This window comes from Gobio gobio (genome assembly GCF_949357685.1).
Source record: "Gobio gobio genome assembly, chromosome: 6".
Classification (NCBI taxonomy): Eukaryota; Metazoa; Chordata; class Actinopteri; order Cypriniformes; family Gobionidae; genus Gobio; species Gobio gobio.
Genome location: NC_137102.1, coordinates 57,378,717 through 57,397,782, shown reverse-complemented (window position 1 = coordinate 57,397,782; position 19,066 = coordinate 57,378,717). Strand labels below are relative to the sequence as shown.

Genomic DNA, 19,066 nt, shown 5'->3' with positions numbered 1-19,066 from the left:
AGGAAAGCTGTGCTCATGCTCTGTTCATCCTTTTTCTTGTTTGATGCAGACAAAGATGTTCCAGATAAGAAGAAAGTTAAGAAGGAGTCAGGGACTAAGAAGTCGACCCCTGTCAACATTTTGTTCGGCTACCCTTTATCAGAACGAAAGCAAATGGCACTTGTTATGCAGATGACGGCGAGAGACAACAGTCCAGGTAGGTTTTTTCACCTTTTGCACTGGTTTTATAGCTGAAGATTGGGAGGTTTTACACAGAGGTCAAAGTTATCACTGATATTTTCTTCAGTGGACCATCCTTATCTCCTGAATTTTATTTGTTCATGTCAAAACCAGTATTGACTCCAATTTCTTTTTTATTTTAAGGTGTCCTTGTTACAGTGTAATTATACAATTAAGTACTGAGTATTAGTAATTAACTACATGTACTTACTATATATATTTAGGGTTAGGGTATGGTTGAGGGTTAGTTGCATGTAACTATGCATAATTGACTGTTATTAATATAGTAACTACATGTAACTGGGACACTGTAAAATGAAGTGTTACCAGATGTTTATATGTAGTGTATAAATATTTTCAACATCTCACTCTCTCACTAGTGTTATTTTAGTGTTATTTGTATACTATTACAGGATGTATTTATATTTTGAATTAGCTTTATTTTGTATATTTTCAGTTTTCATTTCCATTTGAGCTTGTTTTAGGGCGTTTTCAGATCTGTAGATCATTTGCTTTGTTCCGAAACAGGGACTTCATTTGTTACAATGTTGCATTTTCTTCTTGGTTCGGTTCGCTTTTTTACAAGTCAACATTTCAAAGCATATAATATGTGTTTATGTAAGTCACATACGAGTAAAACTGTCCTCTTGTTGGTCAGTTTCCTCTGCGTCATCCATCAAGATTAAAAAGTTTGCTCCACCATCTTATTGTGGCTTTATCTGTAGCTTTCGTGATATACTACAATAACTAACTAATGTGGTCATATAACACATTTCCCTTTATGAATTATATGGTACCAATTGGATCGTTAGACCACCTGGTTAAGGCGAAATCGAAGCAGAATTGGTGCGGATCCAAGCGCAATTGCCTTGTTTATGTATGCCTAAACAAATCAATCTCGAAATCGAACAAATCGAAGGGAGAAAATGCACTAGCTTCCAAAACAAACGCTCTAAATGAGCCGGGTGCGAAAACGCCCTTAGTAATTTGAAAACTTGGTATTTTTAAATCTGACCTGAAAATGCATTTTTATTTTGGCTTTTAGTTGATTGTGATCATATTCATATGATGTAACGCAATTAATAAACTGGTGGATGCGGGTGAGAGTCATTAAAATGATTTATTATATAGAGACCACTAAAAAGCATTTTTAATAATTGAAATTGTCCTAAAAATATTTGATGAAAAACTAGCAACAATACATTTTAAGAACTAAATATATATTTAAACATTTAAATACTAAAATCACAAAACAAATTTGAAATTCAAGCTAAATAGAAATATTAGAAACAAATGAAAATGGCAAAAGCATATAACAAAACTATAATAATAATATTAATAATATAGATTTTCTAAAAATGCATTACATAGTAAAAAACAACCATATGTATGTTTATTTATTGCTTATGTATTCTTATTGTTTTGTGATAATTTTTATTGTCATGGTTGTTTTTACCATGTAATGCATTTTTAGAAACTAAAATAATAACTAAATATAAAAATATTCTATTATTGATATTTTTATTGTCATGGTTGTTTTACTATGTAATGCATTTATAGAAACTAAAATAATAACTAAATATACAAATATTATATTATTAATATTATTATTATTATGGTTTTGTTATGCTTTTGCCATTTTTATTTTTTTCTAATATTTCTATTTAGCGTGAATTTTGTTTTTCAATTTTAATTTGAGTTATTTTAGTACTTAAATATGTTTAAATATATATTTAGTTCTTAAAATGTATTGTTGCTAGTTTTTCATAATTTTTATTTTTAGTTTATTTCAGCTTTATTTCAATTATTAAAAATGTTTTTAGTTGTCTCTATATAATTAACTCTAAATAATTGTACTGACTCTCAGCCGCATCCACCAGTTTATTCATGCTCAGTGAGTTATGATGTAATCATTCGTTATCAGAGCGCTCGCTTTCTTTTGTAGTCTAGTCAGGTCAGATTGACACTTCAGATAAACCGAATGAGCTTGGCTTTCTGGTTAATCGGTTTGTAATCTCAGATACCACACCGAGCCACCCCTCTCAGTCTCCGGCGGTGCAGAAGAAGATCGCTAGCAGCTCGTCCTCACGGCAGAAGGACAAAGTGAACAAGCGAAATGAGAGAGGGGAGACTCCCCTGCATATGGCCGCCATCAGAGGGGACGTCAAGCAGGTGAAGGAACTCATCAGCCTCGGAGCAGATGTAAACGTCAAAGACTTTGCAGGTGAGCCTGTGCGTTTTATGCACATTTACAGGATTGCATCACCTGATAGCAAGCTGTCTGTTGTTTATGGAATTAAAGGCACAATATGTAAGATTTTTGTATTCAAATATCCAAAAACCAGAACAATGTTATATATTTTGTTGACTTGTGTACCTACATTATCCCAAATGTTTCCAAGAATGTTTAAATCCAGAGAAATAAGCCATTTTAACCAGGACACGGACTGTCTTTTGACATCCTACCTGTGTTACCCTCGATTTACTGTTTTATTTAGTAGAAACCCTGGAAACACCAAAGACGCTTTAATATATTATGCGTTTTATTAGACAGATGAGCAACTGTTTGGACTTATCATTGTTATATAGCTCAACAACACAGTTAGTCTTATTATTTATATCTTGTTTTCTTGATTTACCGCGAGTACCATGTTTTACCATGCCTAATATCGATCTCTCATGGCTTATAGCAGTGTCTTATAGCAGCCACAGAGCGAATGCACAGAGTAGCATTATAGCATAACTTTTAAAACACTCAAATGTATCTAATATGATAAAACAGCGCTGCATTACCACACATACACATGAGCGAATATGTTTAAATAATAATACAAAAAGATTTAAATAATCATTTTACCACGTAATTTGATTACTTTGTAACATAGTTCTGGAGTTCTAAAATAATACAGTCATGGTTTCTGCTGTGAACCCATAAATCAGTATTTCATCATATCTCCCAATAATAAAAAAACATAACATATAATGCAATGCAATACAATAATGATTGAGAGCTGAACAAATAAACCTTCCTGATGATCATATTTGATACATTTTAACATGATTTCCCTAAACATTATGAATGGATAATCAAGAAATAATTTCTTGAAATATTACTAACTATATAAAAGTTATTCTTACGTTTGCTTTTTAAAAATAAATTTCGCAGCAAAAACACACAATGTGAACCACGAACTGAAAGTGGCCGTCAAATATACTGTAGGCTTTATAGGGTTAAGCATTTTTTCCGTCAAGTTGTAGATTCTCATGAGCTCAAACCTGTTTTTTTTCTTCAGGCTGGACGCCGCTCCATGAAGCTTGTAACCTTGGTTACTATGATGTGGCGAAGGTTCTGATTGGTGCAGGAGCGGAAGTGAACACGCAAGGATTGGACGATGATACTCCGCTTCATGACGCCTCCAGCAGCGGACACAAAGATGTGAGTTTTTACTTTAAATGGTGCCATTTACAGGTAGTTATCAGCCTACATGGATTTTAAAGGCTGATACTTGCAGCGCACTTCTGTTAAACACATTTATTGATTGATGATGATGCACTCAAAATAGACAAATATCTGTTGCAAGAACTTGTAGCAATTGTGAATCTTTCTGATAACCTGATTCACCTGTGTCCATTGTCTCTGTCATGTTTTGCCAAACTTTCACAGATTGTGAAGCTGCTCTTGCGTCATGGAGGCAATGCCTTCCAGGCCAACAAGAGAGGGGAGAGACCGGTTGATGTTGCTGACTCTCAGGAGCTTGAGCAGTTACTCAAGGGAGAGATCCCGCTCTCAGAACCAGAAGAGAGCTCTTCAGGTACAGAGACGTTGGCTGGAGATTTGCCAGTACTGTTGCTATTGGTATTTCTTTAGAACTATTCTTTTTGTCGGGTTTAATACAAGACTTGTCAACATTTGCGGCATGCTATGAGACATTCTGACCAGTCTCTTACGTAGAGTTCAAGTCATATCCATTTTCTAAATAGGAGTCTATGTTCTAGGTCTATGTGTTTAGTTTTTACTAACCCATTTGGAGGAACATTTATTTCTACACCTTGCATATATTTTATGTAATATTTAGAGTATTTTACATCTCTGCATTTGTCAGGTGCTTTTATACAAAGCGACTTGCATTGCATTTAAGTTATAATATTTTTTTAGTTCATTCATTCTTTGGGAATCGATCCCATGACATTGCCGATACTAGTGATACTAGATTTTTCTGTCCCGCTCCCACAAAAATATACGTTACCATCTCCCGACCGCAACATTCATGTTTTGTCTTTTATCTAAACATTCAGTGCATTTACATGCACCCGCATAATGCAATTATTTTAATGGGATTTTGGCAATATTGCGATTTAAACTTTACCTCATGTAAATGTAATACTTTGATCAAACTAAAGCTCATAATCATAGTAACCATATTCACAATAAACTATGTGGCGTACGGCGATTTTAATCGCAAATGTAAACACCTTAATCGCATTATTAACGCTCTGACCAAAGTGCGCATATGCACGGACGTACACGGATCATGAACTCCGTGACATTATTCTGAAGTTTTCTCTTCTCCAAATCACTAAACTCTGTCAACACAAATCGCTACGCAGACTCTGCTCTGTTTCTTCATCCAGAAGGCAAGAAGAATGCGAAACAGCATAGGCAAATCCGGCATTGCGATGTTCATCACGGCGCTGAATAATATCTAATACGTCCATAAAAATGTATGCCTATCTGAGTTTGGTATAACCATACTTATTAGCGAATAATCAGAATAATAAAAATTGCATGTAGACTGGATTAAACATTTTACTGCGATTATGTCCTTACTCTGATTATTAGAAATAATCGCATAATTGATGCACATGCAAACGTAGTGATTTGTTGCAAAATTCAGATAATTCTTTTTTCTATTTGTAGACCTAAAGAATTATATGTCTTAAATTGACTTGAATTTTTTTCATTCTGTTGATTACCTCAGACATTAATTATTTCACTTTATTAAGTACTTAAATTATTTGTTTAATAAAATGCCTTTTTAAAATTGCAACTAGTTCTGGATATGCATTACTGATTAATATTTATTTAACCCCAGATATAGACCTTATTCAGAGCAGCAAAGGCTGTGAGGGATAGACTTACCGTGTTTTCAATGGTATCTGCTGTAAAAAGCTGTACAAAGCTCCTAGATCACTTATGATTTTCCACAGCTCATATTGTCGGGAGTTTTTCGTCTACTGAAATTTCTTGGAAAGGTATTTTTGCAGTGTTTCGTCAGCAGAACTCCAAAAACCCATTAAATAATAGTACAACCCACTATAGAAATGAATGTCTATCCCTCACTGCCTGGCTTTCATTCCTGTTAAAGATCAAATATGGCACTGCTGTGAATAAGGTCCTTTAATTTCTTTTAAATTGAATTTAATTGCATTTTATTAATTCCCTTTTCCCATTATTTTGTATATCACAGAATCAGAAGACCCACCGTCGGTGAATCCATCCAGTGTAGACGAGAACTTGGAGTACTCGGATGCTGAAAAGGACTCTGACAGTAAATCGACAACCGTGAAGGCCTCATCATCGATGTCAGGGCTGGATGAATACGAGTTCAAGGATGAGGAAGAGGAGGAGGACCTAAGTAAGGCACTTAACGACAGACACATCTTAAGGCGAGAGCTACGGCAAAAGGAGAAGGAGGAGAAGGAAAGGAACCACTATGCTTCCAAACAAGGCAGCAAAAGCGACCAGTCAACGCTGGTGTGCAAGTCTAAAAAAACGAAGGCATCCCGTATCTACTGCAGTTCAGACAGTTCGAGCGATGAAGCAGAGGTGCCGACAGAAAGGAGGAGCTCGCCTACCCGGTCGGTCAGTGTGGACAGTCACAAAACAGACAGTAGATCGAAGAAAGAAAGCTTGACTCTCACGCCAGTGGAACAGAAAGAAAAAGGTAAACAAAAGAAAAAGAACAAGAGCCAAAGCAAAAACAAGGAGAACCAGGAAGTCCGAGAAGAAGGGAAAGAGAACAGCAAGTCCATTCTGTTTTCTTCTGCGACTGTGTCCGACAATTCTGACAAGGGCGTCAGGGAAGAGGATTCATTCAAAATGTCATTCAGTGCAAAGGATGACACATCGGTTCACCTCTTTCACCTGTCTGTAGTCAAGTCCCCAAAGCTGAACCACAGCCAAACTGACAAGCAGACAACCCCACTGAAACAGGAGAATGCTAAGACTTGTGTTTCTATTCCTGATGGATCCTGTCCAGCGGACGGCGTCAAATTCAACCACTACACAGAATCTGACTTCTGCACAGAAGGTTCTAGCAGTAAGAGCTGCAAGCACAAGGAGAAGAGCAAGCATCACCACAAGGAGCTTAACTTGGATGGAGATGATGGCAGTTCCAGTCCTTTTAAAGACAGTAGTCTAAGCAACAGTATAGACAGTTCTGAGGCTGTCTTCAGGAAGACTGATAAAGACGGGAAAGTTGTAAAAAAGCACAAGCTTAAACACAAGGAGAAGGAAAAGTACAGGAAGGAGTATGAGGCCGAGAGGAATCGCCACCGGCCGAAAGAGCCTCGCAAGGACGGACATAGGAACATGGAGTTTGATCGGGAGTTTTGGAAGGAGAACTTCTTCAAAAGTGATGAAAACGAAGATCTCTCAGGCAAATGTGAGATGCTTGCTGGGGGATCTCCTCTGAAATCCTCAGACTCATCGCCTGTTAAAGAGGAAAGATGTGTGTCAAAAGACAAGCATTCAAGCAGTAGCAGCAGCAAGGACAGGAGGCCAAAAGAGGAGCGAGAAAAGGACAAGACCATTAAAAAAGAGAAAAAAGATGTGCCCATTAAAGAGGAACGTGGAAAGGATGGAAAAGGAGATGAAGTTGATGAAGGTCTTGGCTCTGGCCGAATTCCTGACAGCTCACTGCACAGTTCAGGAGTGAAAGAAGAAGTAGATGAAAAACCAATTACTGTCAATTCAGCAGACCAAGATCAGCTGGAGTCTCCAGAGAAGAACTCTCGCGAGAAAACTGATAAGCGGCCACCAACAAAGGACCGGGAGTCTGAGAAATCTGACAAGAAACATGCAGATAAAGACAAGAAAGTCAAATCTGAACACTTAGCTGACAAGCCTGAACTTCACAACTCTACAGATCGATGGAAAGAAAAGGAGAAATTAACAAATATTTCACATTCACCCAATGATAAGAGCCATAAAGACGGTGAAAAGCTCAAGGCAACGTCTTTGATGAAAAAGCATGAAGAGAACAAGAAGAATAAGGACAAGCTTGACAAAAGAGCTGAGAAAGAGCACTCTTCTGGTGACCACAGAGACAAAGATAAAACAAGTTCGGAAAAGAAAGGAAAAGCCCCTGAGAAAACCACTGATCATGGAAAATCTGACCGCAGTAAAGAAAAAGAACGGGAAAAAGATTCTGACAAGAGGGACAAAGATTCTGACAAGAGGGACAAAGATTCTGACAAGAGGAAAAAAGAGAAATCAAAAGAGACCACCCCCTCTTCCTCATCCTACTCAAATCTGAAGTTGTTATTGGAAGAGAAGAAAGGCTACGTTTGCGAGAACAACAAGGTTGTTTCATCTAAATCAAAAGAAGAGGTAACCAAGCCTCCAGAGAAAGACCGAGATAGAAGAGAGAGGGACCGGGAGTCTGAAAGGCATCGGGACCGCGAGCGAGACAGACACAAGGAAAAGGAAAAGGAAAAAGATCGATCCCAGCTGAACAGGGATGGCAAAATTAGCAAGACGAAACCTAGTGAAGTGGATGCCAAATCTAAGGTTGCACCTACTCTAAAGGATACTCGTCCCAAAGAAAAACGGTTGGTGAACGATGACCTCATGAAGACCAGCTTTGAACGCATGCTCAGTCTCAAGGACCAGGAAATTGAACAGTGGCACAGGAAGCACTTGGAGAAAATCAAGCAGAAGGAACGGGAACGGCTAAAGCAGCGCCCAGGAACAGACCCTGGGAAACAGAAAAGTAAGGAAAAAACTAAAACGTCCTCTTTGTCCAGTGAGCCTTGTCTAACCAAGGAACTAACTCGGTCAAAGAGCTCAGAAACACCAGATGGGAACCGCGAGAAGATCTTGAAAGATGCCACCAGTGGAAGAACGCTCTCTGTAGATGCGAAAACCTTGGGGCTTGCGAAGAATGGTCCAGTAATGGAAAACTGTCTTAATCCATCTCCAAGACCTGAGAGTGAAAAATCTGGCCTTATGTCAAGATCAGTGTCCATGATTTCCGTGGAAAGTTCAGAAGATTCCTGTCATGCAACCACATTGACACCTAGACCAACTGAATATGATTCCGACGTGAACATGGACACTTCAGATTCCCAGCCACCTTTCCTGCAGTCTTCCCTCATTTTACAGTCCTCCAGATCACCTACGGTTCACGATAAAGAGACCAGCAGTCTTCCCGAAACTGCTCTCTGCAATCGCACACCATTATCAAGCAGGCATGCGTCCCCATGCTTAAGGGCTATTTTGGATGAAGAAGCCAAGGTGTCACCAGCTGAAACAAGATCGACAGAAGAGTCCCAGATTATCAGTATTGTTTCACACCCAAGCAGCGAGCAAGCTGTGGTTCATTCGACTGAGATTAGCGTGTCCCCTGTTCAGGAAACTCAGAGCAGTCAAAGTCTTACTAGTGCTCTTCCAGAAAGCGAAAGTCTGACTAGTATTGAAGGTGAAGGCGTCACTCCCGTTTGTCAAGTTCAACCTCCACCAAACTTGCGAGAGTCTAGTGCAAAAGAACTAGGTAGCCTCAAACAGGCTAACAATGTGTTTCAGACCCATTTGCAAGAGAAGAGCAAGTCTTGCAATGCTAGTAGTCAAATAGAGCACGCAAATCTGGGTCAGCTTGACATCCCTGGTGCCGTCATGACGGAGGGATCAAACAAGGAGTCTTCACCAACTGTTGCATCATTTCAGTCTTCTCACACACAAAATCCATCTGATGCCAGTTCACCTTTGCATTCTAGTAGCCAGCAATGGGAAACTGGCCCCGTTTCCAGTGGTGAACAGACATTGACGGCAGATTCTAGTTTGAGGCCAGAGCAAAGAGAGAAACCCTTAGTTGTTCCTGAGAACAAAGTGGAAAAGAGTGGGGAAAACCTCACCAAAACGAGTTGGACTCCAAGCACTCCAAGTCCATCTATTGGTTCATGTAGATCCAGCTCTGAAGAAACTACTAAACCACTGCTGAGAACAACCAGTGTCCAAGAAGATGCTGAAAAGGCTGATGCAAGTGTGCAAGACGAAAGTATCTCAAAGTTCTCCAGTGAGCCATTGGTTACAGTTGACGCTCAGCCAGAGAAACACGAGCAAGGCCTTCATGCAGCTTCAGTGACAAATGTGTCTCGCTGTACAAGTCCAGAAAGGGTCCCTGAGGAGCCCATGGAGCTGTCTGAAGATGTTTCGGACAAGAACCGAATTGCAGAAATCGATGGGGCGAATGTGCTGTCTTCAGAAGAAGGTGCAACGTCACAAGCTCTATCTGAAAGCAAGGATGATGCGGAGACATCAGACCAACTTGCTGTGGAGGAGAAGCCTGTGAAATCTGACCTTCAGACTAATATCGAACTGGGTCAAAGCAGTGCCTCGTTCGATCATCAGGCAGAGCTGCCCAGTGGAGGGACCTCAGGAAGTTCCTCCCCGATATCCAACGCGGAGAGAGATTCCGATTCATCTGGGGCCAGAGCCAAAGTCCGACTCCTTGACGAAGAAGCTGATATGCAGGTGACCCATCCAAGGAAACGAAAGATGCATAGGGTATCAGCTCCGGCCCAAATGAACCTTACGGCACAGCAGGTCAAAGAAAAGGCGCAACAGTCCTTAGCTGCAATTGTAGATGCATTGAAGCTTGAAGAGATCCAGCCTTACCAGACCGAGAGGGCAAACCCATATTATGAGTACTTGCACATTCGCAAGAAGATTGAGGAGAAGAGGAAAGTACTTTGCAGTGTCATTCCTCAAGCACCTCAGTACTACGATGAGTATGTGACATTCAATGGGTCCTATCTGCTGGATGGAAACCCCCTCAGCAAGCTCTGCATCCCAACGGTAAGCTGGTCACCACTTCCATTCTGTGAAAGTCACGATTGTCTAATCATGTCTAAGAACAATAAAAGGAAACCAATGCTAATATCTAAAGTCTCACTGTACTGTTTGTTCTTGCAGATAACGCCACCTCCCTCTCTACCTGAACCACTGAAGGAGATGTTCAAACAGCAAGAGGTTGTACGGATGAAGCTAAGACTGCAGCACAGCATCGAAAGGGTAAATGGAAATGGAAAATATACTGTATTTACTGAACATCAATCTCTAGATCAGATGAGTTTCCTGAACTGAAGCGTAACGCAAAAGGGTTCATGATGGAACTGCAGAGGATTTGTGAGAAAATGTATTAATATTAAAAATGTAGGACTGTCAAGTGATTACAAATTTTAATCTGATTAATTGCAATTTAAAGGCACATCAAATTTGGCTGAGTAAAGATAATTTAAAGTCATTATTGTGTTAAATGAGAAAAGCATCAAAGACATCAGACATATGTAGTCATGTAAAAAACAGAGAAATATTTTGTTTTATATTATTATGTTATTGGTTGCAGTAAAGATGACTTGATTGAATGATGTTTGCTCTTCCAGGAAAAGCTGATTGTATCCAATGAGCAGGAGGTTTTGAGAGTTCATTACCGGGCTGCAAGAACACTAGCCAATCAGACGCTTCCATTCAGTGCCTGCACAGTCTTATTGGATGCCGAAGTATACAACATGCCCCAGGACGTTCAGGTAAATGGCCACATTATTAGGACATTGGTTTAAAAAGTACCCTTATTTCAATTTAAAATAGAGTAAACACTTGCTTTTATTTGATTTGTATAAGAGTGTTATAAAATTACATATTACATCCATCCACAGGAATTATGTTGATGAATCAAGACAAAATTCCAAGAACTGTCAAATGTTTAGACAAATTTACAGCTCTTAACACATTTTTATGGAATAATTGCATTGCAAAGTGCATTTTCTGTAATCAACATCAGAGTATGAATCCTGTCAATAAAGTTTAACTTGTTTTGAAACAATAATGTTCTTTTAATACATCAAAAAATTGGTCTTTCCACATATAGCACGGTTCATCTTTACTAATCTCTTTTTTTACATTTCAGGGTGATGATGGGAAGACCTCTGTTAGAGATCGGTTCAATGCAAGGCAGTTTATGTCTTGGCTTCAGGATGTAGACGACAAGTTTGACAAGCTGAAGGTACAAAAACAGATAAATATGTCAAATTAAATGAAACAAAACTATTCAAAACAACCAGCATCTGTAGACGTATCATGGTATAGTGGCCTCAAAATGTGGACTTATATTTGGACACTTTAGCTACACTTAAAAATGCTTGAATGTTATAGCACAATGTCAAGTTTAACTCCAAAGCAAGTTCTTCTCTATATCAGTGTCACTGTTTCTGAACTCCCTAAAACACCTCCATTGTAGTCTTGAGTTTTCTTCTGGGAATGAACACGTCACAATATTCCTCATTTAAATAATTCCGTTATTTAAATGCATATGCACAATAAAGGGGCGGGGCCTGGTTGAGACACACCAGTAATGCACACGCCAGAGCATTACTGACAGACTGGGAAGAGAGGTGCTGCAACAATATGGGAATTTAGGTTTTTTTTACATTCAAGTATGAAAACCTATTTTAGTAGAGCCCAAAAACGAAATAAAGACATTTTACAAGGGCATAATATGGCCTCTTTAAATAAAAACAGTGAAGTTGTGAGAAACTGATGAAGTTTTGTTGTCTAATGCAATGGCATTCAAACATTAAGGGCCAGATTTACTAAACCGGGCAAATTAACGTGAGAGCGCCATCCCATAAAACCGCAGATGGGAGGGGGAAGTTCACTGTGTGATCTACTGTGCACATTAAAGAGCACAGACGCAGCCGGATCATTTCCATAATCACCAACACAATCTACCAGGAGCAGCGCAAATTAGTGTCTGGTTTAATGATGCCTTTACGTGCTATCGGAAATGTCCTAATTCCCACTTTAAAAGTCGTGATTACGAGCTTGTTGCATTCAAGTGCTTTGTTGTCGAAATGAACAGGAATCATGGTGAACACCAGGTTTATTCTTGCCTATTTACTGGGAAAATCTAAAAAAAAATTAAAACCAACATCATATGTAGTGTCCCATGCACTGACAACCATATAAATATTCCACGTAGTCTGCTTTCTGACGATTCTGTAATTTCAGTCAAATGCAGGCTATTTTCGCTATGTATCAAACATAAAATACGCTTCAAATGATTACTCATACATGTAAATATGCACTACATTAATGTCAAGACAAGATGATCAAGCTGTTTTGGGGGAAAAACGGATAAAACCACACCTGCCACAGCAGTAGTTCTCCCCGCCACCATGTTTAAAGTTAATGGCACGCCCATCTCGGGAATTTGGGTATCAAAAGTATTTCCGAGTTTCCCAGTGGTAAACATGACATCAGAGGGCGTTCATGAGCAATTTTTACCTAGGAAACTCGTATTTACCATAATTCCGATAGCACGTGAAGGCAGCATAAGACATGCTTTTTTTTTGCATTAAATAATGGCACAAACACCAGTTAACTGACGAACGCAAACCTTAGTAAATCACCTCACATGATTCATTTAAATACTCTCCTCACATATATTTTGCATCTGAAACTCCTACAAATGCATATGCAATAAGATCAGCCGCAAAAATAACCCTGTCCGCGCATTTTCAGCGTAAAATTTTTGACCGTGTCTTTAGTAAACCCTGACGGTAGTTTTTTAACGTCAAAAGAGGGTTTTTGCAGGTGCAAGCTGTTAGTAAATCTGGCCCTAAGTGTGTCTTAAGTCAGGGGTGTCCAAACTCAGTCCTGGAGGGCCACTGTCCTTCAGAGTTTAGCTCCAACTTGTCTTAACACACCTGCCTAGAAGTTTCTTGTATCCCTAATAGGGTTATCGTTTTACGTTTTTTTCGATAACCGGTGCCAAACCGATTCTTTTAAAATGGTACCGGTGTCTAAACGGTGCCTGAACCGATACTTAAAATTAAAAAAAGCCACAATACGAGATGGATGAGATTTAAAGGGGTGGTAAAACACATTCTTTTGAAGGCTTGACTGTGTTTGTGGGGTGCACTGTAACATGTGTTCATGCTTCGTTTTAAAAAAAATTGCCTTATTTTTCATATATTTGACCTTTATTCTACACTGCTCTGTCCCTCCTTGTAAAACGGTCTGATGCTTTCCGGGTTGTATGAAGCCAGTCCCTCAAAAATACGCGATGGGCTCAGATTGGTTAGCTGGCCCAGTGTTTTGTGATTCGCTAAAGGCCTAGTGCACGTATGTCGGAAACGTCACGCCCCTTACCGGAGGCTGTGCTTTGGTCAGTGTTAGAAACAACGGCGTCAATAAAACCATATGAGCCCGAATCAGACCCAGAACATTTGAGTGAAGATGATCGAGCAGAACCTGTTCAGTCCTCAAGAGTAAAGACTGCGGATCTATAATCGCTACTGAATGGCACTTTAACTTTTGTATTTTTAGAACGATTATAGCCAAATATCTGTCGCAAGAACTAACCCAAAACAAACACTAAGCACTGGCTTTAACTAGTAAGTTAGCCAAATCACACACAGAACCATGTTTAGCATGCCTGTAGATAAACAATACATAAAAGCTCTAATCAAAGAATCATTTACACTAATGCCAGGTTCGCTGTTGAGATTTTAACTTTAGTGTTTGTAACGTTAGGTGTTCGTCGGATAACGTTAAGTATGAATGAGCATTTAACAGACTGGTTTGCAGAACAGCGTTGTCATCTGTTTACTTCCTTGCTACAACCTATTACAGGAAAACACATCGATGAAAAATAAATCAGACTTGCAGGTTGTGGCCCGTGAACAGCTTCTGTTTGTAAATCCAGCTTTCAGGACAAGCCGTTGTGCATATCCTGTATTGAACTCGCGAAGTTTGTGGAAGTTTGTGTTGTCCTCCGTGAAATGTGCAGCGTGCGCGTCGTGCATCCACGCACTGGCAGTGTTTTTTTCACGCAGCTGACGTTGTGCAAATCTGGCATTGAAATCGCGAAGACGGTGGATGTTTTCCTCTGTTAGATGTGCTGCAGGGAGCCCCGAGCGCGCCTGATTTCCCGCTGACTCAAACACACGTGCAACATGCTGTATGTTAAACGCTCTGCAACGCACCCCCGTCCCAAGGAAGGCTGAACAGAGCAAGTACCCCAGACCTGCAATCCGGATGAAAATAACACCGTTTCCTCTGCATCGCGGCAACAACACTCCAGCCTAACTATACCACAACAGCGCCGCGATACAAAATGGCCTCACCCCCCCTTATTTAATATTCTCGGAGGAGGGGTTTATGTAAATATTGAGCCTGTTGATGTCACCAACCCTGGAGGAATGTCTGTAGTCGCCTACTGGCCGTTTGCTGTAGTTCTTAGAAACTGATTTCTTTAAAAGCAAATATCTCCCTTTGCTTTAAACTTTGAACGTTGTAACTTTGCAGATGTTGTTTATGCTCAAGCAGCAACATTGCACGCTAGCTAAAGTTAGAATAGTGAAATCGTGGTTTACCACCCCTTTAAAGAATGGCGCTTTATAGATTTTTTTTATTATTTAAATTGAACAATTTATTACAAGTTTAAAGTATACTTAAATATATAAATATAAATAAATACAAAACACAATTTACTTAACAAATTCACAGTAAAACTAAAACCACCTAACCCAACTACAACAGGCCTAATTTAACTCTAAATCACACTTACAGTAATAACAGCAGTCGTCTGTATTCTTGGTCTGCTACAAACCAGCTTCAAGCTTCAGCTTTATTTTGCAGAAATATGACCATATTCTCTGGCTAAATATGTTTCCACGGCGACACTTCATGCTTCTCACATGACACACAGCTGCCACAATAGTGCTGTATGACAGCTCAGCTGTATCGGGTCTATTTTGTTTTTTATTTTTTTATTAAAAACATTCAAAAACTTGCTAACTATGTCATGAACTATCTGATATTCTGATTTTCAAATATGTGTTAAGTTAGTTGATCTATACTGCGAGATGGGCGGCGCCATGTTAGTTTGCGCCTCAGAGAATCGGATCTGTCGGATTTACGGATTACGTAAATTAATTCACGTCTCACGAAATACATGAAAGTAAGTGACCGGTGAACTGGGAGAAGAATAGAGTACACTATATAGTTACTATATAATGTGTATCTGATATGAATTGTCTGAAAGGATTGTCATTGCCACTATAGACATCAGTGTGTGTTTTTTGCTTGCACTTATTAGCATTTTAATGTCTGAAACCTAAAATAAACATGATGTGGTTGAAAACACTGAATTGTTGTGATATGTGACGAGTGCTGAGCGTGTCTGTCTCTGGCTCGGCGCCAGCCAAAGCGCGAAAGCACGTTTGAATTTAAGTGGCATCGAAATCTGCGTTCAGATTCGGTTCGGTACATACCGGTTATATAGGTATGGCACTGGGTTTCGGTACCCAACCCTAATCCCTAATAAGACCTTGATTAGCTGGTTCAGGTGTGTTTAATTGGGGTTGGAGCTAAACTTTGCAGGACAGTGGCCCTCCAGGATCAGGATTGGACACCCCTGTTTTAAAGGTGCACTATACCTTTTTGCAGTAAAATATCCCAAAACCACTAGGCCAATGTTATATATCGTCGCTGCCCGATGAAACTCACGTATGTCCAAAACGGTTACTTTTCAGGAGGTGAAAAAAACACTGTATTTCAAAAGCAGTTGAATGTAGCGTTGTCATACTTGGTACGGCATCTTTACATGTAACCATATTCTTGCCAGTGTAATGATTTAATCCACATTTGACCAAAATTGAGTTTAAATGGACATATGTGCATATTTTACAGTAACGGTGGTCGATACGCGTTCTTCCGATCATTAATTAGAATGGCCAAGTCGCGTTTCATATTGACAGAGGAGTACGCTCAGTTTATTAAATAGCCTACGTCTTTAGTTTATTAAATATGCTTAGTTTATTTAATATTAATTATAAATTTATTAAATGTCTCTTGCAAACTATGAAGGGACAATGAATCAATACACTGACATGGTAATGCTAGACAGATACTTTGTTTGTACAGTCCTACCGTAATTTTGTCACTCCTAGACGTACGTCTGGCGTCAGGGGGGAAACGTTTACCTCGATGAAGGAAAGTCATTGTCTCACCAGGCTATGTTTCACGAGACCGGCGAGATGCTTCCACAGGGCGGGAGATACGCGGCGTGATTGACAGCTTTGACACCAAATGGATATACGTGAAAATCAGATGACATGATTTCACAACTTTTCATTGACCATTTAGATATGTGAAGCATACTGTATACGGAAATGAACCTGGACATTCAATCCGTCGAAAAATCTCAAAATCGGCAAAATGGACACAGCGACGATATGTTGTTCAGTTGAGTAATTACAATATCCCAAATGTTTCTAACTGTTTGTAAATCGTGAGAAATTGCTATTTTAACCAATGAACCGGGACGTGTGAGGGAGTCGCCTGTCGATTGCGTCATATCTGCGTTCCCCTCGGTTTCTGGTTTTATTTTGCAGAAACGCTTTACTCTCACTGCAGTGTGAACAAGTGTCATAGCAGCCGCAGAGAGAACACACAGAGTAATGTCACAACATCATCAACACACTCAGATGTGTCTAATATGATCAACAGAGCTGCGTTACCTCACACTAATGAGCGGAAAAGCGGAAATGGCGCCGGCGACTGTGTCATAATAAAAGTCCCGCTGCTCGCGAGGCGTGTGTTGCGTTCATCTCATTAACAATCGCTCCAGCGGTTCCTCGGCTCCACAACACTCGCTCCTGCTCTGCTTCACTACAGTAACGTTAATAATCACATCCATCAACATGATTTCTGCCCGAGTCCTATCCCGATTCTTTCCCACCGGCGTTGAGGTGAAGACCACATGTCCCGAGATTCTGCGCTCAAACGTGCCGTCATCAAACTACGCCTTTGTTTTGAACAGGCGACCTCCAGTGGACGGAAAAGTTACATAGTGCACCTTTAAGTGAACCTCTTTGAAGCCTCTATCTCTGTACAACTGACCCGATTCTCTGTTTTTCCGCAGACTTGTCTCTTGATGCGTCAGCAGCATGAAGCGGCGGCGTTAAACGCGGTTCAGCGTCTGGAGTGGCAGCTAAAACTGCAGGAACTGGATCCCGCCACTTACAAGTCTACCAGCATTTTCGAGATTCCCGAATTCTACATCCCTCTCGTAGAGGTCAACGACGACTTCGACCTGACACCGATCTGACCTGGCGATGAGGGCGACATAACGTTTAGTAGCTGTCGGACCACGACAAGTGACGATGTCAAGACGTGCGTAGGGTGATAAACACGAAGCACTTGATTTGGAGGTGTGTGTGTGTGTGTGTGTGTGTGTGTGTGTGTGTGTGTGTGTGTGTGTGTGTGTGTGTGTGTGTGCGCGCATGTATGTCGTGTGTTTGTGTGTCACGGACTCTCCAGATTTATAATAAAAGAAGTTAAAAAAGAAAAGAAAAATGACACAAACGAGCTCTGCACTTCCAGGCTAACTGTCATCGCCGGTTCAGTCTGTGTTCGCTGTTCTAGTTCGCACCCGGTCCAAACGCACTTCACCTTTGAGCGCCAGATTGGCTCCTATACTAAAACGCACTTAACCCTGAGGGACCGGTGGACCCCAGGTCAACAAAGAGGAGTGTCCCGAGGTGAAGACCACCAACGGAAAGCGAGAGATTTCCGTCCCGTTAGGAAAGAGATCTCAGTCCGACATGTTTCTACAGTGAGTGTTCATAGATTATGTATAGATTGTGCTCCTCATTTTTTAACTTATTTTATACATACTGATTGTGCATTTGTAAATAGCCATGTAATTATTGTTTTTAACTTGTAAAAAATGAAAGAAAACTGAGAGGACGGAAAAAGTTTAAGTAATAAATATTTTGATTGTAAACTTTGTTTTGTCTAATGTTTAATGGACCAAAGTTGTTTTTACATTGAAGTTCTTTGTCGTTGTTGCTGTTGCCGTTGCTGTTGGCTTAACTCTTTAAGCATGTGTTTTGAAATACTTTCCCCGTTTCGTTTGATTTATTTCCTTTTCTGAACTCCATCAAAGCCGATGTTTTCTTGACTTGTGATTTCTATAATGTGCATGCTTTCGCAGGTTCGTCCCTTTCTGAACAGTTGTACCGTGGTGAGGTTTACTGAAGTGGTCCTGGTTCTTTTCTGCCATTCTCGTGTCTGTTAGTAACATCCACTTCTTGCGTGTCGTCTCTTGTGTCTTGCGCACATTTAAAAAAGAAAAAAAAAGAAAAACGTTTGTTGTGGTTTCTCAATAGGAAAAAAAATACCCTTACTTTTACAGTTTTAATGTGAGATCACAACGAAACCTATTTTTTACAACGTAATGCCTTTTGAACTATGGTTCTAAAAATATGTCTATTTTAATATTTACTTGTTACATGAGGATGTACATATTTGTAATATATAATTGAATAAATTTTATTGGTTGTGAAATTAAACTATTTTGCTCTTTTGTTTTTGTTTAATGTGTATGTCATGGGATTTATTGGTGAATATTAATGTTTTAATACTCTGCATTAAAGCTCAAAGAAGAGGAGTGTCCAGCAGATGGCAGAGTGGACAAACTAAAGAATATTAATCCACATCAAACTACTAACTATTTAATCTTTTGGAACTATTCAAAAATATAATAAATTATAAATA

The 19,066-nt window shown here is 39.7% G+C and overlaps 1 protein-coding gene across 2 annotated transcripts in view; it reads left to right on the top strand.

The window, feature by feature from the left end:
* Positions 1 to 18,875, top strand: part of ankrd12 (ankyrin repeat domain 12) — a 92,279-nt gene extending 73,404 nt beyond the window's left edge. For both annotated transcript variants that reach the window (XM_079818615.1, XM_079818614.1), the window contains 9 exons: positions 50 to 196; positions 2,240 to 2,443; positions 3,513 to 3,655; positions 3,884 to 4,031; positions 5,688 to 10,297; positions 10,415 to 10,513; positions 10,885 to 11,028; positions 11,409 to 11,504; positions 17,430 to 18,875. In XM_079818615.1, the coding sequence (XP_079674741.1) occupies positions 50 to 196; positions 2,240 to 2,443; positions 3,513 to 3,655; positions 3,884 to 4,031; positions 5,688 to 10,297; positions 10,415 to 10,513; positions 10,885 to 11,028; positions 11,409 to 11,504; positions 17,430 to 17,615 (5,777 nt within the window). In that variant the 3' untranslated portion in view covers positions 17,616 to 18,875. The remainder of the gene's footprint in view (positions 1 to 49; positions 197 to 2,239; positions 2,444 to 3,512; positions 3,656 to 3,883; positions 4,032 to 5,687; positions 10,298 to 10,414; positions 10,514 to 10,884; positions 11,029 to 11,408; positions 11,505 to 17,429) is intronic.
* The last annotated feature ends 191 nt before the right edge of the window (positions 18,876 to 19,066 follow it).